The following is a 27601-nucleotide window of genomic DNA, read 5'->3' as shown; positions in this document are numbered from 1 at the left end:
GCAGCCAGCATGTCCTCCCTCCGGGTCCTACGCTTAGTGGCAGCCAGGGGGCTCCGCACGCTGCCCCCGCCCCAAGCACCGCCCCCTCAGCTTACATTGGCCAGGAGCCACGGGCAATGGGAGATGCGGGGGTGGCGCCTGCAGACAGGGCAGCACACAGAGCCACCTGACTATGCTTCCACATAGAAGCCAGAGTGGAGACATGCTGCTGCTTCTGGGAGCTCCTTGAGGTAAGCGCTGCCCGGAGCCTGCACCCCTGACGCCCTCCTGCACCCCAACCCCCTGCCCCAGCCCTGATCCCCCTCCGAACCCCTCAGTCCCAGCCTGGAGCACCCTCCTGCACCCCAAAGCCCTCATTCCCAGCCCTACTCAGAGCCTGTAACCCCAGCCGGAGCCCTAACTCCCCCGGCCCCGTGTCCCAACCCCCTATCCCAGCCCTGATCCCCCTCCTGCCCTCCAAACCCCTCAGTCCCAGGTTGGGGCACCCTCCTACACCCCAAACCCCTCATCCCCAGCCCCACCCCAGAGTCTGCAACCCCAGCTGTAGCCGTCACACACACCCCCGCACTCCAACCCCTGCCCCATCCCTGATCCCCCTCCTGTACCCCAAATCCCTCATCCCCAGCCCCACATCAGAGCCCACACCCCCAGCTAGATCCCTCACCCCCCCTGCACCCTAACCCCCTGCCCCAGCCTGGAGCCCCCTCCTGCACCCTGAACCCCTCATTTCTGGCCCCAGCCCAGAGCCCACAACCCCAGCCCTCACCCCCTCCCACACCCCATCCCCCTGAGCCAGCACAGTGAAAATGAGCGAGTGAGTGAGGGTGGGGAGAACGAGAGACGGGGGGATGGAGTGAGCGGGGTCAGGGCCTTGGAGAAGGGGCAGGGCAGGGGGCAAGGAAAGGGTGTTCAGTTTTGTGTGAGTAGAAATTTGGCAACCCCAGTATGCATGTGTGCTCATGTGTGTGTGTGTGTCAGTGTGTTGTCAGTGTCTGTGTGTCACTCTGGGCCCGAGGTGCATTTGTCCCTGTGTCTGGCTGATCTGGGGCTTTCTCACCAGCTGAACGTGTCGCCATCTGATCCCCTGATGTGTCCTGTTGGAGTAGGGGAGGCTGGGCCCAGAGGGGATCTGGGGCAAACCAGGCCAGCTGGGCCAAGGGGGATCCGGGGCAGGCTGGGCTGGCTGGGCCCAGGATTATCTGGGACAGGCCGGGATGGCTGGATACACTGTCCAGTCTGAGGCTCTGTTTCTTCTCTGTCTTTTCCCCCTGAACAACCCAGACACCACAGATAACGGCCAGGGAGGGGCTGGCTCCAGGACCGGTTCCCAGCCACCCCTCTGCACTGGCACCGGTTGTGGGGGCCCTGCCAGGCCAACTCTGTGCCGGCTCCTGTCCCATCCCCCCTGCAGTGTCCGCCGGTGCTTACAGGTTCGGGCCTTTGACACCCCCACAGTCCTAGGGCTGGCTCAGATCTGGGCCCCACCCCATCCTGACCAGGGAGCAACTCCCGAGTGCCCGCCCCACCCTGCCAAAGCCCCTCTGGCTCGCTGGGTGTCAGTTGGTGGTTGGGATGTCGCAGGTGTCGGACACGATCCCCTCTAGCTCCCTGCGGTCTGGGGCAGGCTGCTGTCATGTGACGGCTGGGAAAACCCTGTACACACAGGGGAAGCTTTAATAACCCCAGAGCCCTTACCCGCCAGAGGTCCTCGCATCTCCCTCCAATCTCTTCCCTGCCAGGGCCTCCATGTGCCCCCAGTGCCCTCTCTCCATACTAGGGTCCCTCATTCCCTACTCCTGCCAGGTGCTGTGTGCACCTCTGTTCCCACTTTGCCCCACACCAGGGTGCCCAGGGCCGTGAGCCACCCTCTACCCTTAGCAGGAGGGTCTGTGCCAGCTGGGGGCAGCTACCCGAATCCACTGGCCACAGGTGACTCAAACCCGCCCCTCTCGGTGTACGTGGGCGCCGCTGTCCCTATGCGGGTGAGCAGAAGCCAGAAGATGGGCCTGGCTGGCAGGGGATGGATCACTCGATAATTGCCCTGGTCTGTTCATTCCCCCTGAACCATCTGGCACCAGCCGCTGTCAGAGACAGACCTCTGGCCTGTTGGTCTGACCCAGTCTGGCCGTTCTTCTGGAGCAACAGGCACACGCCAACCCCCGAGCGTCCCTCTGCGGTGCCCAGCCTCGGCTCCACGGCACACACGGCATTCACAGACCCACTGCCGGCAGAGGGACAGGGCCCCAGCTCCTCAGGCCCCTCTCCGACACCGCCCCCTGGACGCACAACGCTGGTGTGGGTTACACTGAAATCCAGGGGAAGTTTATTTAATCCAGGGGGCGATTGGTGGAATCGCAAGGAAAAGTACTGGAAACAAAAGACTATGTGGGAACTAAACCCAGAGTCCACCTGGTAGAGCCGAGAGTGAGCTAAGTGGACACGTTCCTGACTGATGAAGTTTTCCCACCCACAGTCTTTGCAGCACTGTCCAGACATGCTGGCTGGGATCCTCCTTTCAGAGACAGGCCAAGCTGAGATTTGTCTCCTCAGGGAAGGATCAGGGTGCGTCTCAGTCCCCCCGTGACACCTCCTGACCCCATTGTCTGTACCCTAAACAGGACACCCCTCCCTCTACGGGTTTTGTTTCTTCCTGAAGTTTTTCCTTATCATTCCACACCTCACAGCTCAGCGTCAGGCTCAGCAAGGCAAACAGGCCCCATTGAGAGCCCTAAAATGCCCCCAGATCCCCAAACACACCAACTGGTTCTGCATTGGCAGGAAAGTGTTTTATTGCAAGAAGCAGCAATGAAACAAAACTCAGTGACAGCTTCCAGGTCCCCGCCTGGGACAATCTTCTCCCCACAACCTGCCCCCGATACCCAATGGACATGGGATAGGAAGGGGTGGCTGTACTGTATGATGGGCATCCAGCGAGGTGGGCGCTGGGCTCAGGCTGAGAGTCTCAGTGCCAGTCGTGGGGGCTGGGTGCCTGCATTTTCACTTGTGTGGATGGGAACTGGGCACCCAGTGTGGGAAACCCTCCCGCAGGCCCCAAGCTGCCGGCCTGTGGGATAAGGGGAGATGCTGAATGTCCCTGTGGAGACCTATCGTGGGTGCTGTCCAGGAGGGGCAGGGACGGGACAGAAGAGCCCGCAGCAACAGAGGGCTGTCCAGGAGCGAAAGGGGCAGCAGGGGACCCCCTACCCATGGTCAGCACCTGGGCTCTACAGGACTCTGTCAAAGCTCATGTGCCTTCCCTGGCTGCAGGTCAGGCGGATCCTGTTGGTGTTGGCTCTGCCTCAGTACGTACAGGCAGGCACCACCCGGCAGGTGGTGAAGCAGAAGCCTGACTTACTGTCACAGTGGTAGCATCTGTGAGATGTCCCACCATGGCCGCAGATGGCCTGGGGCTGGCTGGCAGGGGCGTGGGTGAAGGTGTGGGTGGATTTGCAGAAAGGGGTGGTCAAGTTCCAGCGTGGCATCATGACGTTGCAGTAGCGATGGTCATTGGTGGCGCTGGTCTTGGGGAAATCAACTTGTTCTCTCACGAACCACTGGAAGCTGTTGGGCGGTCTGAACTGGGCCAGGCAGGCGGCCAGCAGGATGAGGGTCAAGAAGAGCAAGGGGCAGGATCCCCTCGGCACCATGGCAGTGTCTGTCACTGGATTGACCTGAACTGGGGAGAGGGGGGAAATGGATGGAGACAGTGCGGGGTGGGGATCTGCCTCCTTCATGGAACCTCCTCGGCCTGAACCCCTCCCCCTGCCAGTCCATTCTATCCCTAAAGCCTCATTACCCTGACCGAGATCGGGGCCCCCATTGTGCCAGGTGCTGCACGGACGAGATCAGGGCCCCTTTCAGCTTTGAGTGTCCCAGGCACAGAGTGAAATGCAGGCAGAGCTCACGCTGCGCAGGAAGCAGGGAAGGAAAGGGTTCTTCTTCCCCCCGGTTACAGGTGGGGAAACTGAGCAGAGCGAAGTTCCAGTTGGGTTCTTCAGCTCCCTCTGGGGGCCCAAGTCCCATGGACACACCCCAGGGTTTGGCCTGCAGACTCCGGGGGGCCCTTGGAAATCCTCATCCTAAGAAACAGGGAATGAACCCCAGGGCTCCTAAACCCCCGTGAAGAACCACGCCTAGCAGAGCATCCGGCCACAAACTGAACTGTCAGCATTACTGCTTTCTCTGTAATGCGTCCATTGTCCTAACTCCCAGTCCCCCCCTCCCCTCCACCACCACCACCCTGCTCAAACCACTAGACCCCACTCCTCTGCCAGAACCTGTGATAGAACCCAGGAGTCTGAGTTCCAGCTGTTCTCCAATCTGACTTTCACCCTCTTGCCAAGAATGTGGTCTCAGCTGCTCTGGGGATCAATCCAGAGTCATCCCCTGAGTGCAGTGAGTCAGGATCCGCTTCTGCTCCCAGCCCCCCAGGGTCAATCTGCAGTGACCCTTCCTTTGCTTTTCCCCCATGGCTGGGCTCTGCTCTCAGCTCACCCAAGTTCTGGGGCTCCCATCAGAGATGAGTGTCCCTGAGTCTCCTTCTCCAGGTGGGGCAGGGAGTTACGGGGGAAATGGGCACAGGGCAGGATGCTGAGACACTGAGAACCCCACAGCTCCAGTGCCTGTTGCACCTGCCCCTGTGATCCTCAGCCCAGTGTTTCCCCAAGGATGGGAATGGAACCCAGGAGTCCTGATTCCCAGCCCCACTCCTCTAACCCACTAGACCCCACTCCCTTCCCAGACTGGGGATGGAACCAGGAGTTCTGACCCAGGTGCGCCAGTGAATCTACCCTGCTACAGGTTTATTCCCTTATTGGGTGCCCTGGTTACCCCATAACCACAACCCGCTGCCCCAGTCAGTCCCTGTCCAGGTTCCCTGCGCCGGTCCCTGGGCATGGCAACGGGCAGCAACCCAGCCAGGGGATGGGCAGGCCTGGCTGCTGGAGACACCCATGCCCATCGGAGCCAGTGGGAGATGGGTGCTGAGCCCCAGGGCCTGGGGTTAGGACTAGGGCTGGAAGGAACATGGGGGACCAGGGACTGCCTGGGGCTTCTTGGCATCTCTCCTGGGCAGGGCGGCTCTATGTTTTTTGCCGCCCCAAGCACAGCAGTCACACGGATTCGGCGGCGTTTCTGTGGGTGATCTGCCAGTCCAGCGCCTTCAGCGTGCCCACCACCGAATTGCCGCCGAAGCCGCAGAACCGGCAGACCTCCCGCAGGCATACCACCGAAGGCCGCCTGACTGCCGCCCTCACAGCGACTGGCAGGCCGCCCCCCACGGCTTGCCGCCCCAGGCACGCGCTTGCTGCGCTGGTGTCTGGAGCCGCCCCTGCTCCTGGGTTTCTGTCCTGCTCCCTGCGGTGTGTGTGCAGTGTGTAGGAGTGTGTTTGTCTACAAGTCTGTGTGTGTTGTGTGTATATCTGTGAGCAGTGTGTATATCTGTGCAGGGTACATGTGTGTGTGTGTGTGTATGCATATTTGTAAAGCGCGTGTGTAGGCATGTGTGAATACACGTGTCTGGGTATGTGTGTGCTCTCAGTGTGTGTATGTCACTCTGAGGCCGGGGGTGCATTGGTCTCTGTGTCTGGCTGCTCTGGGGCTTTCTCACCAGCTGACCTTGTCACCATCTGATCCCCTGATGTGTCCTGTTGGAGTAGGGGGACTGGGCTGGCTGGCCCAGGGGGATCTGGGGCTGGCCGAGCTGGCTGGGCCAAGGGGGGATCCGGGACAGGCTGGGCTGGCTGGGCCCAGGAGAATCCGGGGCTGGCTGGGTCCAGGGGGATCCAGGGTGGGACGTGCTGGCTTGGCCCAGGGGGCTCTGGGGCAGACCAAGCTGGCTGGATACACTGTCCAGTCTGACGCTCTGTTTCTTCTGTTTTATCCCCCTGACCAGATAACGACCAAGGAAGGACTGACTCCAGGGGCTGGTTCCCAGCCACCTCTCTCCACTAGCACTGGCTATGGGGGCTCTGCTGAGCCCCTCTGCGCCAGCTCCTGTCCCATTCACCGTGCAGTGTCCCCTGGTGCTTATGGGGTTTTGACACCTCCCAGTCCCAGGGCAGGCCCAGATCTGGCCCTAATGGGGCTGCCCCTAACTCCATCAGCCTGGACCAGCCCCAGCCCATCCCGGGCAGGGAGCGAGGCCCAAGGACCTGTCCTGTGCTGCCCAGCCCCACTGGCTCGCCTGGGGTTGATTGGTGGTTGGGATGTTGCTGAATCCCTGCCTGTGGTCTGGGGCAGGCTGTTCTCCCTGGGATGGGGGGGCGGGGAAACTCTGCACACACAGGGGAAGTTTCCCAACCCGGGATGGTGCAATGGGCTAACGGTTGGTAACTCCACCGGGCAACGGGATGTGCCAATGGCTGCTCGTTCCCCGCTGTTACCCCAAGAGCCCTGCTCCCACGTGGGGTGTCGTAATGGTGTGCAGAGAAGGGAATGATGCCAGGTTAACACACACACATCCATCTAGACACACACCCAGACAGCCCCATCCACAGATGCCACACACCAGTACACACACACCCATCTACACGCCACCCTCGGCCCTACCCAAACACAAACGCACACACACACTTCCAGCGAGAGAGGCAGAGACCCTAGCCACAGAGCGGGGCAGGCCTGGCTGCTAGAACTGCAGCAGCCATCAGTGCAGCCAGCCTGGCCTATCCCTACCCCTTGGCCCAGGTCAGCCCACTGGCCCAGTTTGTCCATCCTCTCCCCGCCTGGTTCATGAACTGTAAGCTGGTAACACAAGGACACAGTGTCCCTAACACTGTGTGGGCTCTTTTCTCAGGGAACTAGTTATGCTGGACCGGCAGCTGGGCATTCCAGCCCTGTGCACACAGACTGACTGCCAGGGGCCTCCTTCCAACTTCTCTCTCCTGCAGCCTAGCTTCTCCAGCCCATTGTTACGTGGATCACTGCCTCCCACGGCCCATCTAGACTCATCTCCCTGCCCCCCCACCCAAATTGGCCCCTCGTCCCAGCCAGCCTGATCTACCCCTGCTCCCCCATGGATCGCCCCTCAGCCCAGCCAGCCCGGTTTCCCCCTGTCCAATAGGACACATCAGAGGAGTGCTTAATTTGTAATGAAAGAGGTGCCTGAGCTCGAGCAATTATTTTACATTCATAACTGACACAGCAAGTCTAGAGATGCTGGGGCTCAGCCCAGCCAGGCCCAGAAATGCCGGGGCTGTGAACTGCCAGGCCCAGAGGTGCTGGGGCTATGAACTGCCAGGCCTGGAGGTGCCAGGGCCATGAACTGCCAGGCCTGGAGATGCCGGGGCCATGAACTGCTAAGGGCCAGAGATGCTGGGGCTATGAACTGCCAGGCCTGGAGGTGCCGGGGCTGTGAACTGCCAGGACTGGAGGTGCCAGGGCTATGACTACCAGGGCCAGAGGTGCTGAGCTCTTGTCTGGCACACTGCACCCCCATCCCTCCTTGCTGAGCCCAGTGCCTTCAGTTCAGCTACAGCATTGCAGCCCTCTAAATACTCAGCTGTTGTGAGACAGAGGCAGAGCCTGAGGTGTCCCCAGTGCCGAGGCCCTGCCCTGGCAGGTGACACAGGGCCAGGTGATCCCAGCAGGCGCCCTGCACCCCATGCTGCAGAGGGAGGTGGAAACCTCCAAGGGCCCTGCCAGTCTGAGCAGGGGGGAAGGGGAGAGTTCCCTCCCCAATCCCCACCCCAGATCTGGTACCCCAGCCAGAGCCAGGCATGTGGAGAGAGGACCGCCCCACAGCACCCGGTCTGGTGCCTGCTTCCCGCACTACTCTCCCTCCCCCACCAGTGTCTCTGGGGCCCTCAGTGGGAGCAACTTCCCCTTCCCACCCCACCATACCCAGCTGCCCAGCCAGGCTGTATAGAGGGGAAGGAGAGACGAGGACTCTTAGTTAGGGTTACCATATTTTAATAAAAAAAAGGAGAACACTCCACGGGGCCCCGGTCCCACCCCAACTCCACCTCCTCCACTGAACGCTCCGCCCACCTGCTCCTCCCCCTCCCCTGCTTCCCACGAATCAAATGTTCGCGGGAAGCCTGAAACAGGGAGGCAGCAGGTAAGCTGGGGCTGGGGCTGGGGCTGGGGCGGTAGCGGGGGAGTCGCGGCCCAGTCCGGCTCCCTCTGGCGGCCAGCCGGCCCTGGCCAAGAGGCTCTGGCCCCGGCGTCTCCGGCCCAGCTCGACTCGGATCCTGGGGCACCGGCCCTACTTCCGGCCGAGCGTGCCGGCCCCGGCCGACCACCCCCAACCCCGGCCGACCACCCCCGGCCCTAGCGACTCCAGCTCGGCTCGGGCCCTGGGGCACCGGCCCCGGCCGAGCACCCCCAGCCCCAGTCCCAGCGGCTCCGGCCCAGCTCGGCTTGGGCCCCGGTTCTGGCCGAGCGGCTCGGGCCTGGGCCCGGCCCCGGCCCGGCACTGGCCCTGGTCAAGCGGCACCAGCCCCAGCGTCTCCAGCCCGGACCCAAGCCCCAAGACCTCTCCCTATTTTCCCAGACATGTCCGGCTTTTTGGCAGTTCTCCCCGGACGGGGATTAGAGGACCAAAAAGCCGGACATGTCCGGGAAAATCCAGACGTATGGTAACCCTATCTTAGTTCTGCTGGCAGTGGATCCATCTCTGACAGGAGCCCCGGGAATTGGGTGACCTGAGAACAGACTCCAGCCAGGGGGGAAATGCAGAGGGAGGGTCACTGCAGAATGACCCCGGGGGCTGGGAGCAGAATCCAACCCTGACCCCACTGCATTCAGGGGTGACTCCGGATTGATCCTGGGACTGCTGAGATCAGAATCTTAGCAAGAGAGTGAAAGGAACATTGGGGGACATCTGGAGTCAGGATTCCTGGGTTCTAGCCCTGGCTCTGGGAGAGGAGTGGGGTCTAGTGGTCTGAGTCTGGTGGGGCTGGGAGACAGGACCAATAACACAACTGACAAACAAGTGACAGTGGCAGGCTGGGGCTGTGGTTCAGTTTCTCCACTGGGATTTAGGAGACCTGGGTTTCATTCCCTCTTAGGATGGGACTTTTAAATGCCCTTCAGGAGTCTGCAGGCTAAATCCCAGTGTATTCCAATGGGACTTGGGCATCTTACTGGGATCACCAAAGCCAGCCTTAGCTGCTCTGTGTCTCGGTTTCCCCCTGTGCAATGGGGGCTAATAACCCTTTCTCTGTCTGCTTGGCCCCTTTAGCCTGTAAGGGCTAGATTCACAGAGGTACTTTGGCGCTGGGATGCTGACAGTCATGTCTCCTGACTTTCAGGTGCCTAGAAACCCCCTGGGATCCACCGAGGCTACGTTTGTCGCCCAGGCTCCCTTTATGATGGGCGGAGAGAGATAGCGGCTCAGAGTGGGATTTCCCAAAGCCATTGCCCTAGGTGAGGAGCCACTGGGGGTAGCTAGTGGGAGAGGCCAAGGAGAGGAGTGTGAGCCAAGCCTCTGGGAGTTTGGCACCTAAGTCCGAGCCTGGGGGGAGGCGCCCATAGGGGGCTAGAGGAGCTCTGTGCCCTCGAGTTGACCTAGACTCCGGAACCCTTTGCAACCTGACGTCAGCTTTGACACTGGCAAGCACAAAACCTGTCAAAGACAAGACAGATCAGTGCTATGTCTTGATACGGGTAGGGAGTGTTTTCATGTCCCGACCGGTACGGAGTGGGGCTACCAAACCGCACACAGGAATGGCACAGAACAAGCACAGACGGGTGCATGACAAATCAAGTGCCTTCGAGGCTGTGAACAGATCTGCTGCCAACACATGGAGTCTCCGATGCATGTATGTGACGTGCACCTTCCGTGTAAAGCGAACATGCCACAAGAGGGTGCAGAGGAGAGCCAAGAGAATAATTAGAGGATTAGAAAACCTGCCCTCTAGCAGTAGACTCATGGAGCTTAATCTATTTAGCTTAACAAGGAGTAGGTTAAGGGGTGACTTGATCCCAGTCTATAAGTACCTATGTGGGAAACAAATATTTGATAACAGGCTCTTGAATCCAGCAGAGAAAGGTCTAACACCATCCAACAGCTGGAAATCGAAGCTAGACAAACTCAGCCTGGAAATAAGGGGTACATTTTTAGTAGTGAGAGTCACTAACCATCAGAACCATTTACCCAGGGTCGTGGTGGATTCTCCATTGCTGGCCATTTTAAAATCAAGCCTGGGTGTTTCTCTGACCGCTCTGCGCTAGAAGTTATTGTGAGGAAGGTCTCTGGACTGTGCTCTATGCAGGTCACACTCAGTGATCACAATATCCAGTCTGGCTTGTTGTCACAGATCCACACAAATGGTGCTATGCCCCAGCTTTTAAGCAGTCCCTTGCAGGGACCCCTTCAGTGTGCCTTGGGATCCCACTCTTCCTCCAGGGTCAGCCACACAGCCTGGCTGCCTCTGAAACTAGGGCCCCTGGGTTCCAACCTACCTGTTCTCCCCCCACCCACCCTGGAACTCTGTCCAGAGTGTCCAACTGAGAGAGACACCTAGTCAGAGACAAAAATCCCTGAAAAGCATGTTGCATATGCATGCGACTTGCAGTTCACGTAGAAGTTCCCTTCAACCACTTACATTAGACACTAGCAACCGCTTCAGAAAGTCTCACATACAAACTGGCTTCTGTTCTGGCCTGCGGCATGGAGGAAATTGCAAAACATTCGAGTTGGCCTTTGTTGTGTAACCATGCATCTTAATCCACAAAGCACAATCAATGCGACAACAATTAAGAGTTTGTGACGTAATCAGAGCCTTATATGTTCTCTCTGTCCGAGTGTAAAAAGAATCTCTCCATCTCCACCATGTAACATCTGGTGGGTTAAGGAATTGTTGGCCTTTGCCATGCTGTTGCTAATTTGTTGAACATGAGTAAGCCTTTAGGCTTAAAGTTAAGGGCGGGCCTGCAGACAGCAACTTTGGGCCCCAGGGCAGAACAGTCAACGGGGCCCCTAGAAAGGGATGGCTGAGGTTTACGCCGCATGCATAAGCCGTGCCCGCCCGGACATGGTCCACCCAACATTTGGGTGGTGCTGCGCCTGCGCTGGCTGGTGCCTAGCAAGCTGCTTCCAGCTGCCCTGCTGGGCACGTTCTTCCAGTACGGCCAGGGCTTCCACACGCCCGCCTGGCTGCCTTCGCCGCCAGGGGTACCACCCCACACGTGCCCAGGAGCCCTGCAGCCCGCCCAGGCGATTTAAAAGGGCCCAGGGGGACTTTATATGAAAGTTCAATTAATAAAGCAAACGTAATAGTTCCTCACCACCACCAGTCTACATGGGCAGCATGTGAGGGGGTATGGAGCAGGAAAACTCCCCAGCAGTGGGGAGAGGGCAGCAGCAGGGGTAGGCAGGTGACTATCAGCTAGTGGCTGGCGGGGAGCTGCACTGGGCAGTTGTGGGGGGCAGCAGCTAGGAGTGAGTAACCTGGGCCTGGGCAGCCTCCATTTGCAGACGTTTCTCCTCACCCTTCCTGGGCCATTCCATGCCTTGTTGCTGGCAGAGAACGGGCAGCCACATCTCCAGGCTGTGCAAGCTGCACCCACTAACCCCCTTCCCATTTGGGGTATGACTCAGGGTAACAGTTTCCCACCTACCAAAGACAATTTGCTGCAGGTCAAATGGATGGGAAAATATCCCAAATCTGAGGAGATTTTAAATTGACATTGATGAACTAGAGCGAAAAGGGGCAAAATCTGAGGTGGAGACTAGAGAAAGGGTCAGTAACGTGAGAGAAAAGGGGAGAACCCTGCCTGGATTTTATACCGTCAGTGATAAGCAGGAGAAATGGGGGAGAATTTTCTCACTATTGGAGAGATAAGTGGCCAAATCGGAGGGGGGCCCCCTAGCATCAGCTCGGCTGCCCCTGGGGGTCCCTGGCTGCACAGAGATAATTCAACCCCCCCCCAGCACCATTTCACACCGTCTTTCCCCTCCCCCCATCTCTGGCTGATTTTCCAGCCCGTCCCTGCCTGACCCATTCCCTGCCCCCAGACACACAGAGGGAAACCCCTCTATGTCCCGCCTGCTCTGACCCCATCCGAGCCCCCAGCGCTGCCCCAGGGCAGAGCCTGCCCCAGCTGGGGGCAGCGTGAGGGCAGTGGCTCCATCGCTGTCTCAGCCCTGCACAGGTGTGTTCCCCAGGGGCTACAAGACCTGCAGCTACTGGGGCCTTTGTGCAGCGCCTCCTCCCTGCCCGCCCCAGCGCTGGCCCCAGCTCTCTCCCGCACCTGGTGCCTATGGCTCCGGGTCAGGGGCGGCAGAGCCCGGGGCTGAGTCCAGCCAGAGAAAGTCCCCCAGGGCTGGGCACACAAAGACTTTCAATGAAAGTCTGTCCCTGGCACAGGCCCAGCTGGGGAAGGAGCAGCTGCTGAGCCCAGGCTCCCAGCTCCCCCTGGAGGCTACAGTGCTCCACCCCCATGTCTCTGTTCATTGTTTTTCCTGCTTCCTTCCTTCCTGCCAGTAGTTCCTCCCGCTCCATCCCCTTCCTGGCTGCTTTCGCACCGGCCTGAGCTGGGGGGGGGGGGGGGGGGGGGAATGGGAGGCCCTTTTAAATTGCCTGGGCAATTGCCCTCTTTGCCCCGCCCTGTTAGTGGGGCCTGGTTAAGGGGCTGATATGTATGCTGCTAAAGATTGGGACAGACTCTCCCAGCTTCTCCTGGGATCTGGTTTCCTGTCCATTATAGAGTCATTGTCAAAGATTGGGACTGGGGTTATTACTCGGTGTGTCCCCAGGCGGTAGAACAAAGAGTCAGCGTCACATGTGCGGCTCCCAAGTACATAGATGTTGTGACTAGAAACAATGCGGTACTGCCCTCCGTTATAGGTTACCCTCGCCGCTGGTTGGCTCCGTTTTGTTAACCCGATGAGCATGAGGTAGCAGCCTCGTTTGCCTCGGCTAACTCTGGGTGTCCATGCCATGGAGTTGCAATCTCAAAGACTTTGCATTTGTACACAAATCAAAATCCCCAGATGGAACAGTGAGAATTCTGAATTCTTCCGTTCCCCTAGCTGTGCCCTTTGGGGAGGTGGATTAACGTCAGTGATGGGAGAACCCAGATGGAGAATTGCATAGCTGCAGGTTGCGGGAGTGGCGGGCCATAGGACTTTTGTAAAAAGGATACTGCCCACACTGAGTGGAATATGATGCTGCTAATGCCACTTTGTCCTTTACTAGCCTTAACAGGAATCCTGTGGGTGAATGGGTTTGTACATGGAGGTGAACCAGGTTGGCAGAATAAACATTAGTGGGGTGTATTAGGTATTGCCAAAAGCAGGGCTGGCTTTAGGCCAATTCAACCAATTCCCCTGAATCAGGCCCCGCGCCTAAAAGGGCCCCACGCCCAAGCCCCGGTACCAGGGTGGCCCGGCTTCCCCAAGGGGCAATTTAAAGGGCCTGGGGCTCCCAGCAGGGGCTTGAGCCCCAGACCCTTTAAATTCCCACCAGAGCCCCACTGCTGGAGCTCTGGGGTAGGGCTGCGGAGCTCTGGGGGCTATTTTAAAAGTCCAGGGCTCCTGTTGCTTCTACCGCCCTGGCCCTTTAAATAGCCGTTGGAGCCCCGCCGCTTCCCGAGGGCTCCCTTGGCTATATACAGGGCTGGGGCATGGAAGCAGGGGAGCCCCGGGCCCTTTAAATAGCCCCCAAGCCCCGGGCTGCTGCTGCTGCTGCTACCCCGGTGGAGGAGGGAGGAGGAGGGGGCACTCACCGTACAGGGTGGGCTGTACCCGCACCCCCTGCCTGCACCAGCCCCACACCCCCTGCCCTGCCCGCAGCAAGCCCGTCTCTAGCCAACCCCACATCCCCTGCCCTGTCTGCAGCCAGCCCCGCACCCCCTGCCCTGCCTCCAGCCAGCCCGTCTCCAGCCAGCCCCGCACCCCCTGCCCGCAGCCAGCCCCTGCCACACCCCCTGCCCGCACCAGCCCTGCACCCCCTGCCCTGCTACTGCCTGCAGCCAGCCCTGCACCCCCTGCCCACAGCCAGCCCCTGCCGCACCCCCCTGCAGCCCTGCCTGAAGCCAGCCAGCCCCACACACACCCCTGCCCACACCAGCCCTGCAACATATGCCCTGCCCACACCAGCCCTGCACCCCCTGCCCTGCCTGTAGCCAGCCCCGCACCCTCTGCCCTGTTTCCAGCCAACCCCTGCCGCACACCCCTGCCTGAAGCCAGCCAGTCCCGCACTCCTCTGTCTCCAGCCCTGCCAACCCATGCCACACACCCCTGCGGCCCTGCCTGAAGCCAGCCAGCCCACCGCACACACCCCTGTCTCCAGCCAGCCCCTCACCCCTTCCCCTGCCTACAGCCAGACCCTACCTCCAGTCAGCCCCTGCCCTGCCTCCAGCCAGCCCCATGTCCAGTGGTGCCCTGCAGTTCCCAGGGCAGTAACCCTGCACACCTTTCCCGGAAGCTTCAATGAGGGGGGCAGGGAGCAGCTGGGACCCACACATGTGCACACCCCCAGGGAGTGGTGGGGACCCTCACATGTGAAACGGAGCTCATTTCTACTTCAGGCCCATCTTTTTAAAAAAAGAACTTTAGGTAGGGTTAACATACATCCGTATTTTCCCGGACATGTCAGGCTTTTTGGTTCTTAAATCGCCGTCTGGGAGGAATTTTTAAAATCTGGGAGGAATTTTTAAAATTTAAAATTTATAAATTCCTCCCAGGAAAATATGGACATATGGTAACCCTATTGGTACAAAAAATACATACTGTGGCACATCCCTTAAATCAGAACTTTTTATAGGGAACCGGTTGCTAAGAAATGAAAGGCTTTTTTTTACATGAATTTTTTTTTTTAGTCATCCCTGCCGGGGCCCCGCTAAAAATGTTCGAATTGGGCCCCGCACTTCCTAAAGCCGGCCCTGGCTAAAAGAGGACAGAGTTAAGGTTGTGCTGGCATCTTAACTTTTCATTGCCTGCTTTTCAGAACATTTCATTTTGCCCAGCGAAATGTTCTGCGAGAGGACGACATAGCACCAAGAAACCTTAATGCTGTGCTAACCTCATCGTTTTGGTCTGCTTTTCCCCCACCGTGCTGTTCTCTCACATTGAGCTATTTCACAAGGCAGGAGGGAACAAAGACAAAGATAAACTGGGGTTGTGTCCTGCTACAGGCAGGGAGTGCTGTCATGTCCAGTCTGGTATGGAATGTGGTTACCAAATCAGAGCCAGAAAAGGCATGCAACAAGTAACGGCTGGTGGGGGATGTATGCCATCCCCTCCAGCTAGTGGATATAAATACAAGACCTCCTAGATGAATGTGTGTGCAGCACATTTTCTGTGTACAGTGCACACGCCACCAGATTAATTGCTTCCCAAGAGGAGGGGTGTAGTAAGATGAGGCCCTGAAACATAAACCCTTATATCAGAGGCCCGGTATGAGGCCTGAACTAAAGTAATGGTCAAGACTTTGCTAATGTAAGCGGCGAAATGGTCCCGCTATTGTGGGGAACTTTCCTGGCTTATATACTACCCCGGCGAAATAGGCTAGTGAAAGGATTTGAGTCCTTGCTTCCACTTCCTTTACCCAGAGCCCTGCCTGACCTAGAGGACTCCCCTTCCACTCTCCTGTGTGGCAGAGTCCTCGTAACCCCAACAAGGCTGGGCCCAGGATTCCTGGGGGGCTCAACCCCCAACCTTGTTGTGGTCACGTAAGGCAGGGGCTAGGGTGTCCCCACTCTGGGGTGCTCTCTCTGCACTGGATGCTTCCCTGACCCCTGATCATTACATACACTTCAAAGCAAATACAATTTATTAAACAGCAACCATTTAAAAAAAATAAGTTAAAAATGGGACAGGTTACAGGAAAACAAGTCACCCTGCTCTGTGGCATGGGGCATCACAAACAGCATCTCTGGAATGTAAGGGCAGTTCAGTCTGTTCCTCACACGTCCCAGGCCTCATTCTCAGGCCCTGGCTGTGCTGCAGGGATGCTGCGGGTTGGACACTTGCTCTGGCGGTGGCCACACGCTCTCAGGCTCTAGGTGTCAGGACCCTTCTTCCCAGCATCACCCCTGTCCCGTCGGGGTTACGATCCCCCTTCAAGTCTGGCCTGCAAGGCGTCTCGGCTGGGGGCATCTCCCTGGGCTGGGCCCGCTGCCCAGGGTCCCCTTCGCTGTCCCCGAGCTGCTCACCACACCTGGCTCCGGACTGCTCCAGCCTCAGCTTCACCACTCTGCCTCAGCTCCAGCTCCACTGTGCCTTAGGATGACTGCTGCTGCTGCTCTGCCTCCAGCTCCCTGGGCTACTTCTCTGGCCCCCCTGGCTCTGGTTGCTGCAGCTCTGCTCCTAGCACAGATCTGCTCTTTGGGCTGCTTCTGTGACTCTGCTCCCAGCACTGACCTGCTTCCTGGGCTGCTTTTCTGGCCCCTCTGGCTGTCCCAGCTCTGCTCCCCAGCACAGCTCGGGCCCCTGCTCTCTCCTTAGCTCAGCCCCACTCTGTTCCAGGCAAGTCCAACTCACTTGCAGGATGGGAACCTCCGGGGCTCCTGACTCCCTCATTAGCCTGCCCACCCTGTCAATCAGGCTGACCTGGAGCACTGGCCTCTCCCCATTGTTCCTGGGGACTGTCAGTCTCAGGGTCCTGATTTCCCATTGACTCTTCCCCTTCCTTTTAGGCCTGGGAGCTAGCCAGCCAAAATACCCCTGCTGAGTTTTGGTAAAGGGACCCCTTACACTAACATAAAGCAAAGTTAAGCTGTGAGCCAGAGGCTCACAGAAGCTGGCAAGGAAAGGGCTGATGTTGCAAAAATACACATACCTAAAAGGTACTGAACACTAGAGATATAAACATATGCTAGGATGGTACCAGAACACTCCAATACTTGCACATTCCACATAGATAACAAGGAACAGGCTGACCCATCCTAAAGACAGAGGCAAAAGGGTAATATGATGGATAGAGTTGTTATGTTCAAACCAACATGTACAAGGTGAGAGGCGGCACCTTACTGCATAGAGGGGTTGCACCTTAATACGTCAGGAGTGATGTGTAACTTTTTTGCACCTATGTATAAGAATTACCCTGAGACGTTGTCTCTGTCTGGTTTAGGGGGCAGTGGTAAATCCTGCCACTGACTGAGCCGGTCCGTTGTCAAGGAACACACATGTACTAGCAAAACTGTAGACATCTGATCCGGGGAGCTAGAGACTGTGTTTCGTTTGACAGTAAACCTGGCCGGGTGCCTTCGTACCTTATCGGAGTCTGTGGTCATTGGGGGTTCTCTCGGGGTCTGCTGCGCCAGCGATCTGCACAGAGCCGGGGCAGCACACAGAGGGAACACACACGCAGACGACTGTTATCAACATTGAACAGAGCAGAGCACCACATCGGTGACATTTGACAACAAGGGGTATGTATGTTTCCGTCCTTCCCTGTGCTGCTTTGCTTCAATTCATCTGGTTAGCTACGCCTGGCTGTTTGGGCACATGAAACTTTTTAATATTGATCCACAAGAGCAATTGGCTATATTTCTGTCAGTCATCCTGAGGGAACTGGGGGAGAAGGAGGTCCCAGGGCAGAGGGGATCCTGAGGGGATGAGGGGTCCCTGGGAAGGGGGATCCTGAGGGGATTGAGGGAAGGGGGGCCCCTGGAAAGGGGGAATTCTGAGGGGAAGGATGGTTCCTTGGAAGGGGGGACCCTGAGGGGATTAGGGGAAGGGCAGTCCCCTGGAAGGGGGATCCTGAAGGGATGAGGGGAAGGGGAGTCCCCGGGAAGGGAGATCCTGAGGGGATTGGGGCAGTGATGAGCTGCCAAGATCTTAACAACCGGTTCCCTATAAAAAGTTCAGATTTAAGGGATGTGCCACAGTATGTATTTTTTGTACCAATGGGGTTACCATACGTCCGTATTTCCCGGATGGCGATTTAAGAACCAAAAAGCCTGACATGTCCAGGAAAATACGGATGTATGCTAACCCTACCTAAAGTTCTTTTTAAAAAGATGGGCCTGAACTAGAAATGAGCTCCATTTCACATGTGTGGGTCCCTGCCACTCCCTGGGGGTGTGCTAGGGTGACTAGATGTCCCAATTTTATAGGGACAGTCCTGATTTTTGGGTCTTTTTCTTATATAGGCTCCTATTACCCCCCACCCTCTGTCCCGATTTTTCACACTTGCTGTCTGGTCACCCTAGGGTGTGCACATGTGTGGGTCCCAGCTGCTCCCCCCTCATTGAAGCAGGTGTGCAGAGTTACTGCCCTGGGAATTGCAGGGCACCAGTGGACATGGGGCCAGCTGCAGACAGGGGCGTGGGGCAGGGCTAGCTGGAGGCAGGGGGCTGGCTGCGGGCAGGGCAGGGGGTGCGGAGCTGGCTGGAGACAGGAGGGTGCGGGGTTGGCTGGAGGCAAGGGGATGCGGGGTTAGCTGGAGACGGGGGGGGTGGGGGGCTGACTGGAGGTAGGGGCTGGCTGCAGGCAGGGCAGGGGGGTGCGGGGCTGGCTGGAGACAGGGGGGTGTGGGGCTAGCTGGCTTCGGGCAGGGCCGCAGGGGGGTGCGGCAGGGGTTGGCTGTAGACAGGGCAGGGGGTGTGGCAGAGGCTGGCTGAGGGCAGGGGGTGCAGGGCTGGTGCGGGCAGGGCAGGGGGTACAGCAGAGGCTGGCTGCAGGCAGGGGATGCGGGGCTGGCTGGAGACAGGGGCTGGCTGCGGGCAGGGTGGCGGGTACTCACGGGGAGAGCGGCTCGGAACAGCCCGAGCAGCAGGATGCAGCCGAGGCCCAGCAGAGCAGCCGGGGACGGACCAGGCAGCAGCGGGAGCCTCAGAGCCAGGGGTCGGAGGAGCAGCAGCAGAAAACAGGGTTCGTGCCCAGGGCCAGGCGGTGGCCCACATAGCTCCCGCAGTGCAGCGCCTCTGGCGGCCAGAGGAGGAATTACATCACATCCCGGCCGGAGCCCATCAAAGCCACAGCGCTCCCTCGCAGGGAAGCAGGTTAACAACCGTTCTAAAACTGCTTCGAAATTTAACAACCGGTTCACGCGAACCAGTGCAAACCAGCTCCAGCTCACCACTGGACTGGGGAACGGGGGGCCTTTCAAGGTCCCTTCCAGTTCTATGAGATAGGATAGGGAGTCCTTGGGAAGGGGGATCCTGAGGGGATTGGGGAAGGGTGGTCCCCTAGAAGGGGGGGTCCTGAAGGGATGGGAAAGAGGAGTCCCAAGCAATGGGGGAACGAAGGTTAAGCCATAGCCCATGCTGCCAATATCCCCCCGGTACCATAGGAACAATGCTCCTTTATCTTGTTGGGAACATTTGCCAGCATGACCCCTGATTAAGTAACCTCGGCTTGCTTTCCAGGAGCGCCGATCCTCCCATTCTCCAGCTAGCGTCGGGGAGTCGTCAGTGCAAATATCCCCCAAAAATCAAGCTCTGAGCTGGGCCCCCAAGCCCAGACAAACCACTACCAAGGCCTATGTCAGGTGTAAAGAAACCAAAGGGGTTTTATTAAGCTGTCATCCACTTTGGGCAGGGCACCACAACCTCAGACAAGTCACCAGCACCCAATCAAAAGAACGACAGCACCGCATGGGGCATACCTTCCCTCAGAGAGGGCCTGGCCTGTGGCAGCTGCTCAAGCGGTCCCTGGCCCCAGGAAGAACTGGAAATCTGCTCTCCTTCCCAGTCAGCCCCTACTGAGCCGGGCTCTGCCCTTGTAACCCCTCGTGCCAAGCCTGACACCTGTTTGTTTGGTTGTTTGTTTGAAGGACCGTGTGCTGTGGCTGGCAGTTGGAAGCTGTGAGCTTCAAAGGAAGGTCTGAAGGCTAGAAGCCTCTGGTAATTGGCTGAGCCTTAATCAGTGGGCAGGGGCTGCTAACAGGGAGTTTCGCAAGAGAGTTTAGAAGGGGAGTGGGAAGGGAGCACGGGTCCCTTGCCAGTTCTATCTTATACCCTTTATTCCCCTTAAAATCTATAAACCAAACTACATTCAAAACTTCTTGCTTTAAACAACCTCTTCATTAACTAGGAGACAATGCAGGCAGAAGCCCAGCTGCAGAGTGGGGGCTATCCAGTTTATTGCACTGAGTGTAGCATGTATGATTACCTTCCCTGTGGGCGGGTGCAAGGAGCTCCTGGCCCTCAGAGACCATGTACGGACTTTGGAGGCCAGGGTGGCGGAACTGGAGGAGCTAAGGGAGGCAGAGAGGTATGTCGATGAGGCTTTCCGGGACACTGTAGAATTGTCCCACCTCCGGTCAGACAGCCCCAGCGCTGTTGAGGAGGATGAAAGGCCCAGGGAAGCAGAGCAGTCAACGGGAGCAGAGGGAAACCTTCCCATAGTTGGGACCCTCCTTCCAGACAGTGCTGGGGTTGCCTCTCGTACTGAGGTTACCTCTCCGGGGGAGGGAACTCCAGTTGCTAGGAAAAAGCAGGTATTGGGAGATTTGATCATTAGAAACGTAGATAGCTGGGTTTGTGATGACCGGGAGAACCGTATGGTGACTTGCCTGCCTGGTGCGAAGGTTGCGGATCTCTCGAGGCATCTAGACAGACTTATGTGTAGTGCTGGGGAGGAGCTGGTGGTCGTGGTACATGTAGGTACCAATGACATAGGGAAGGGTAGGAGAGATGTCCTGGAGGCCAAATTTAGGCTGCTAGGGAAGAGACTGAAATCCAGGACCTCTATGGTGGCATTCTCAGAAATGCTCCCAGTTCCACGCGCAGGGCCAGGTAGGCAGGCAGAGCTTCAGAGTCTCAATGCGTGGATGAGACGATGGTGTAGAAAGGAGGGATTTACATTTATTAGGAACTGGGGAAACTTCTGGAATGGGGGGAGCCTATACAGGAAGGATGGGCTCCACCTAAACCAAAGTGGAACCAGACTGCTGGCACTAAACATTAAAAAGGTTGTAGAGCAGTTTTTAAACTAGGAGATGGGGGAAAGCCGACTGCTGCAGAGGAGCATGTGGCTCGGACAGAGACTTCTCTTAGGGGAGAGTCTAATGATAGAGAATCTCCAGGTTATAGTCAGGAGCAGAGGATGGAAGAGGATAAAGTAGGGGCCAGATCAGATGATAAACATTCACATAAAAAAGAATCTGACACATCAGAAAAGGGCAGACAAATAAATAGTGACAAGTTTTTAAAGTGCTTGTACACAAATGCTAGAAGTCTAAATACTAAGATGGGTGAACTAGAGTGCCTTGTGATAAAGGAGGATATTGATATAATAGGCATCACAGAAACCTGGTGGACTGAGAGCAATCAGTGGGACACAATCATTCCGGGTACAAAATATATCGGAAGGACAGAACAGGTCGTGCGGAGGGGGAGGGGAGGAGTGGCACTATATGTGAAAGAAAATGTACAATCAAATGAAGTAAAATTCTTAAGCAAATCCGCATGTTCCATAGAATCTCTATGGATAGAAATTTCATGCTCTAATAAGAATATAACATTAGGTATCTATTATCAACCACCTGACCAGGACGGTGATAGTGATGATGAAATGCTAAGGGAAATTAGAGAGGCTATCAAAATTAAGAACTCAATAATAGTGGGAGATTTCAATTATCCCCATATTGACTGGGAACATTTCACTTCAGGACGAAATGCAGAGATAAAATTTCTCGATACTTTAAATGACTGCTTCATGGGGCAGCTGGTACAGGAACCCACAAGGGGAGAGTCAACTCTAGATTTAGTCCTGAGTGGAGCGCAGGAGCTGGTCCAAGAGGTAACTATAACAGGACCGCTTGGAAATAGTGACCATAATACAATAGCATTCAACCCTGTGGTGGGAAGAACATCTCAACAGCCCAACACTGTGGCATTTAATTTCAAAAGGGGGAACTATGCAAAAATGAGGGAGTTAGTTAAACAGAAGTTAAAAGGTACATTGACTAAAGTGAAATCCCTGCAAGCTGCATGGGCGCTTTTTAAAGACACCATAATAGAGGCCCAACTTCAATGTATACCCCAAATTAAGAAACACTGTAAAAGAACTAAAAGAGAGCCACCGTGGCTTAACAACCATGTAAAAGAAGCAGTGAGAGATAAAAAGACTTCCTTTAAAAAGTGGAAGTCAAATCCTAGTGAGGCAAATAGAAAGGAGCATAAACACTGCTAAATTAAGTGCAAGAATGTAATACGAAAAGCCAAAGAGGAGTTTGAAGAACGGCTAGCCAAAAACTCCAAAGGTAATAACAAAATGTTTTTTAAGTACATCAGAAGCAGGAAGCCTGCTAAACAACCAGTGGGGCCCCTTGATGATCAAGATACAAAAGGAGCGCTTAAAGACGATAAAGTCATTGCGAAGAAACTAAATGGATTCTTTGCTTCAGTCTTCATGGCTGAGGATGTTAGGGAGATTCCCAAACCTGAGCCGGCTTTTGTAGGTGACAAATCTGAGGAACTGTCACAGATTGAAGTGTCACGAGAGGAGGTTTTGGAATTAATTGATAAACTTAACATTAACAAGTCACCGGGACCAGATGGCATTCACCCAAGAGTTCTGAAAGAACTCAAATGTGAAGTTGTGGAACTGTTAACTAAGGTTTGTAACCTGTCCTTTAAATCAGCTTCTGTACCCAATGACTGGAAGTTAGCTAATGTAATGCCAATATTTAAAAAGGGCTCTAGAGTTGATACCGGCAATTACAGACCGGTAAGTCTAACGTCTGTACCGGGCAAATTAGTCGAAACAATAGTTAAGAATAAAATTGTCTGACATATAGAAAAACATAAACTGTTAAGCAATAGTCAACATGGTTTCTGTAAAGGAAAATCGTGTCTTACTAATCTATTAGAATTCTTTGAAGGGGTCAACAAACATGTGGACAAGGGGGATCCAGTGGACATAGTGTATTTAGATTTTCAGAAAGCCTTTGACAATGTCCCTCACCAAAGGCTCTTATGTAAATTAAGCTGCCATGGGATAAAAGGGAAGGTCCTTTCATGGATTGAGAACTGGTTAAAAGACAGGGAAAAAGGGTAGGAATTAATGGTAAATTCTCAGAATGGAGAGGGGTAACTAGTGGTGTTCCCCAAGGGTCAGTCCTCGGACCGATCCTATTCAACTTATTCATAAATGATCTGGAGAAAGGGGTAAACAGTGAAGTGGCAAAGTTTGCAGATGATACTAAACTGCTAAAGATAGTTAAGACCAAAGCAGACTGTGAAGAACTTCAAAAAGATCTCACAAAACTAAGTGACTGGGCAACAAAATGGCAAATGAAATTTAATGTGGATAAATGTAAAGTAATACACATTGGAAAAAATAACTCCAACTATACATACAATATGATGGGGGCTAATTTAGCTACAACAAGTCAGGAAAAAGATCTTGGAGTCATTGTGGATAGTTCTCTGAAAATGTCCACGCAGTGTGCAGAGGCGGTCAAAAAAGCAAACAGGATGTTAGGAATCATTAAAAAGGGGATAAAGAATAGGACTGAGAATATATTATTGCCCTTATATAAATCGATGGTACGCCTCATCTCGAATACTGCGTACAGATGTGGTCTCCTCATCTCAAAAAAGATATACTGGCACTAGAAAAGGTTCAGAAAAGGGCAACTAAAATGATTAAGGGTTTGGAACGGGTCCCATATGAGGAGAGATCATAGAGGCTAGGACTCTTCAGCTTGGAAAAGAGGAGACTAAGGGGGGATATGATAGAGGTATATAAAATCATGAGTGATGTGGAGAAAGTGGATAAGGAAAAGTTATTTACTTATTCCCATAATACAAGAACTAGGGGTCATCAAATGAAATTAATAGGCAGCAGGTTTAAAACAAATAAAAGGAAGTTCTTCTTCACACAGCACACAGTCAACAGGTAAGGCGTTCCACCGTTGTGGAACGCCTTACCTGTCCTTCCTTGTGGAAGTTGTGAAGGCTAGGACTATAACAGAGTTTAAAAGAGAACTGGATAAATTCATGGTGGTTAAGTCCATTAATGGCTGTTAGCCAGGACGGGTAAGGAATGGTGTCCCTAGCCTCTGTCTGTCAGAGGGTGGAGATGGATGGCAGGAGAGAGATCACTTGATCATTGCCTGTTAGGTTCACTCCCTCTGGGGCACCTGTCATTGGCCACTGTCGGTAGACAGGATACTGGGCTAGATGGACCTTTGGTCTGACCCGGTACGGCCTTTCTTATGTTCTTATGTTGCAGATGTAGATGGAGCCCACAGCAGCTCATTTACCCTTTCCTGCCCACTGTGGGTTTGTAGGCCCCACCATGTTGGTTTATGGAGCTCGTAATCTCTTCTGGCTGGGACCCTCACTTACTATGTGTATGGAAAATGCCTAGCAGAATAGGGATCTCAGCTAGCAGCTCCAGGTGCTACTGCATTGCAAAATAATTAATGGGAAGAAACTATTTTATCTTCTAGTGCCGAACACCATGCCTGCAATAGTCCCCAAGAGCAAAGCCCCGGGGGTCGATTTCTGCGGGGTGAACGAATATTACTACATAGTTCGCTCAGACTTGGGCTGCTACATGAGGTCGACCAATTTCAACGAAGGAAAAGATCTGAACGTGTATAGTCTGCACCCATCCTGCCAGGGCGGGGAGCACTATCTCGCCCACCAGGATGACCTCTTCTACATCATCAAAGGAGGGGCTTATCGCCGTGTGTTCAACATGAACATGGACACGGAAGCCGTAGTCTACAATCTCCACCCCAATTGCCAGGGAGGAGACCATTATCTCTCAGCCTTTGGGTACTTCTACATCATCTTCCAGAGCAAGGGTGTCTACCGCAGGGTCACCAACATGAACACCAATTCTGATGCTGTTGAATACAGCCTCCACCCATCCTGCAGAGATGGCCTCTATTACTGGGGTATCAAGGACTATTATTATTTCGTCAAGCCCCATGACAAATGGGGGACCCAGTATTACCGAACCACCAATTTCCACGAGAACATGGATGATGTAACCTATTCCTTCCACCCTGACGTGGTCAACTTCCTCCCTGGTGGGTTGGCTATCACCCAGGGTTCAGCTTTTGGCACCTGGGAAGCCATCAAGACCATCTCCAATGATTCCAACACGCCCATCACCTGGAACAAGAAGATCACCAGGAAGGTGGGCTATGACAAGGAGAAGATGAGCAGCATAGAGCACAACTGGAGCGTGAACATCTCGGCGTCATACCAGTCAGGAGCCCTCACCGAAGCCATTGCCAAGTACCAGTTCTCCCTCACCACTCAATACGGCGGGAAAAGCGTCAACACAGAGCAGGAAAACTGGAGCGATGCCACCGACGTGGAAGAGTCTGTCAGCCTGACCCTGCAGCCAAAGGAGAAGATCTACATATGGCAGTACCATCTGGGCCTGGGCAAGAAAAACATTTTGTTCTGCCGAGACATGAAATTCAACAAGAATCCAAACCCACCTACTGAAGTCCCCCTGCCGCCTTCTAACCAGTAATCTGAAATGGGGAGCCCCCAGGAATACCTAAGAGCCCGCTCGCTGCCTTGTGGTATTGCTAAGAATTGGGGTTGTCGGGGGTATATTTAGGGTTAGTATTTCACAGTAGTCATCCTGGCTTTGCAGTGCAGGGCGTATAGTGAGGCCAGTCTGTCCTTCGGAATAGCAGCTAGGAATACAGAGACACAACTCTGCGATCTACCATAATGATCGTACTGTGGGCTTCCAGAAAACCTGTTGCCAATGGGTTTGCAGCTAACATGGCTGGAAACGCATTTCCTGAGCCAGCATAGACAGAGCATTTTTTCACTCTGACTGGCAGGATCAATGCTGCAGCTTCCCCACCCAGCCAAGCCACGCTGAGCCCATACAATTACTCCTGGGGGGATTCTGCACCAAAAAGTTAAAAATTCTGCACCAAAAAGTTTAAAATGCTGGGCACGATATTTTAAAATTCTGCAAAATAGCTCATATTTTATTTATCAAAATAACACTATATAATCACACCAGTTTCAATTATTTTCATAATTTATTTCAAAATACCGTAACAATACGGACACAAAAAAATTCTCCCTGTTTCTCTGCCCCCTCCCCGGCAGAGCCCAGCAGAGGGGCCAGACACCCGCACGCCTGATGCCCCAGAGCCCAGCTGCAGAGACTCCCCACCCAGACACTTGCACCCCCTCCCCCCACAGCCCAGGAATCCAGAGGGAGAAACAGCCTGATGCTGGGTCCCGAGCTTGTGTGGAGCTTCCTCAGGAGTCACCTAATGGGTTGCGCTGGCCCTGAGTTTGCTGCACACTCCCTCCTTCTTACATGGGGTGTGGGGAACTGCAGTTGCTGGGAACCCTCCAGTTCCTCCCCCGCCTCTTACCGGCAATGTCCTCTATGTGCGAGCTGGGCTCTGCCGGGTCCAGTGACCCCTAGTGGTGGCCAGCAGCTCTGCAGCCCATTTCTGGTGGGGGGAGGAAAGGAAATTCTGTGTGCACAACACTAATTTTTGTGCAAATTCTGCATTGTGCAGTGGTGCAGAATTCCCCCAGGAGTAACATACACACCAGTTTCAGGCACGTTTGTACTTAACGTAGCTCCACTGTGCCTCCACTGCTACTCCCCGTGCTAACACAGATGCATTGCTATTTGCACTCGCACGAGTATGTGTGCATGAGCAAATCACACCCCTACTTCATAGTGCAGACGTCACTCTGGTTCCACTCTCCTGTCACACGGGAACAAGGGGTTTGCTCAGGGAGGGCTGCGATTATTCCTCTGCACGCTGGGATTTTAGACAGGAGTTCAGTGTCTCACTCCTAGACATAAAATACAGCTCTGGGATTGGGAAGTAACCCTTACACAGCAGGCAGAGACCACCACTCCTCAGTGATCCGCACAAATCACAGAGTGAAAAGGGAAAAGGGTGGGGAAAGGCCTCAGTGTGTTTTCTCAGTCACATAGGATTGTGTGTAGTTTTATTTTGTGCCTGTTGTTACTTCCGGCTACGAATTAGTTTTCTCGAGGGCTTGTCTTTACTAGAAGCTGTGACCAAAGACTCCAACTTCATATAAGTAACTTCGTATCAATGAAATTATCCGAGGCTTAAAAATAAAGTGGCTTCTGCCGTGTTTCTTCCTTTTGTTCGTGTGAATGTTACTTAACGGGAGGTGTGCTGGAGGGAAGGGAATTGGGACTCATTGCCCAGCCGGCTTCATAAATTCCCTTCCTAAAAACTGGACAATGCGTGCAACATGTGGGGCAAAGCTGTCAACTAGCCAAGAGAAGTGAGGTCAGGATGAAAGACAAGCTTTGGGTTCTTTCCAATGCGCTTCAGAGCTCAGGGCATCTGAGAAATGGAATATGGAGCCTTTTACCTCTAGGATACCAAGTGAAATCCAGCCCAGCTGAGGATGTGCTGGCTGATTCAGGGGTGCGTATGTGTCAAGGAATGGGATACAGAGCCTTCCCTCTTACAGGCACCACTTCCAATCTGGCCCTGTGTTAGTGGCATTGGCTAGCTCAGAGGAGACTGAGGAACAGTATGTGCAGCTGTTGCTCCTTTTGCCCTGAGCACTTAGCTAATATTGCAGCTGTAGCCTATTAAAATAAATGGGGGAATTCCCAGGTAAAGCTATCATTTCAGGCTCTCTGCAAACTCAAGCAGACTTGGCTGCCTCAGTTGCTCTCAGGGCCACCTCTAGGCACCAGCAAACCAAGCACGTGCTTGGGGCAGTACATTTTCAAGGGCAGCATTCTGGCCATTTTTTT

At 54.9% G+C, this 27601-nt stretch overlaps 2 protein-coding genes across 3 annotated transcripts; one reads left to right on the top strand and one right to left on the bottom strand.

Annotated features, from left to right (window-relative positions):
• The first annotated feature begins 126 nt into the window (after positions 1-126).
• LOC135975270 (uncharacterized) lies at positions 127-26972 on the top strand. Of its 2 annotated transcripts, none has more exons than XM_065565564.1 (3): positions 127-230; positions 17136-17319; positions 24297-26972. In XM_065565564.1, the coding sequence occupies exon 3, from the start codon at positions 24308-24310 to the stop codon at positions 25337-25339; it is 1032 nt and encodes a 343-aa protein (XP_065421636.1). In that variant the 5' UTR covers positions 127-230; positions 17136-17319; positions 24297-24307; the 3' UTR covers positions 25340-26972. The 2 variants fall into 2 exon arrangements, with proteins under 2 accessions (XP_065421636.1, XP_065421635.1); XM_065565563.1 differs by having other exon boundaries at positions 128-230; positions 17019-17319.
• Positions 3300-3647, bottom strand: LOC135975162 (ribonuclease-like). Its single transcript, XM_065565214.1, has one exon. The coding sequence runs from the start codon at positions 3645-3647 to the stop codon at positions 3300-3302; it is 348 nt and encodes a 115-aa protein (XP_065421286.1).
• Positions 26973-27601: the final 629 nt, after the last annotated feature.

Source organism: Chrysemys picta, chromosome 13 (assembly GCF_011386835.1).
Source record: "Chrysemys picta bellii isolate R12L10 chromosome 13, ASM1138683v2, whole genome shotgun sequence".
Lineage (NCBI taxonomy): Eukaryota > Metazoa > Chordata > Testudines > Emydidae > Chrysemys > Chrysemys picta.
Note: the sequence above shows the minus strand (reverse complement) of the source record. Positions and strands in the feature narration are given on the sequence as shown.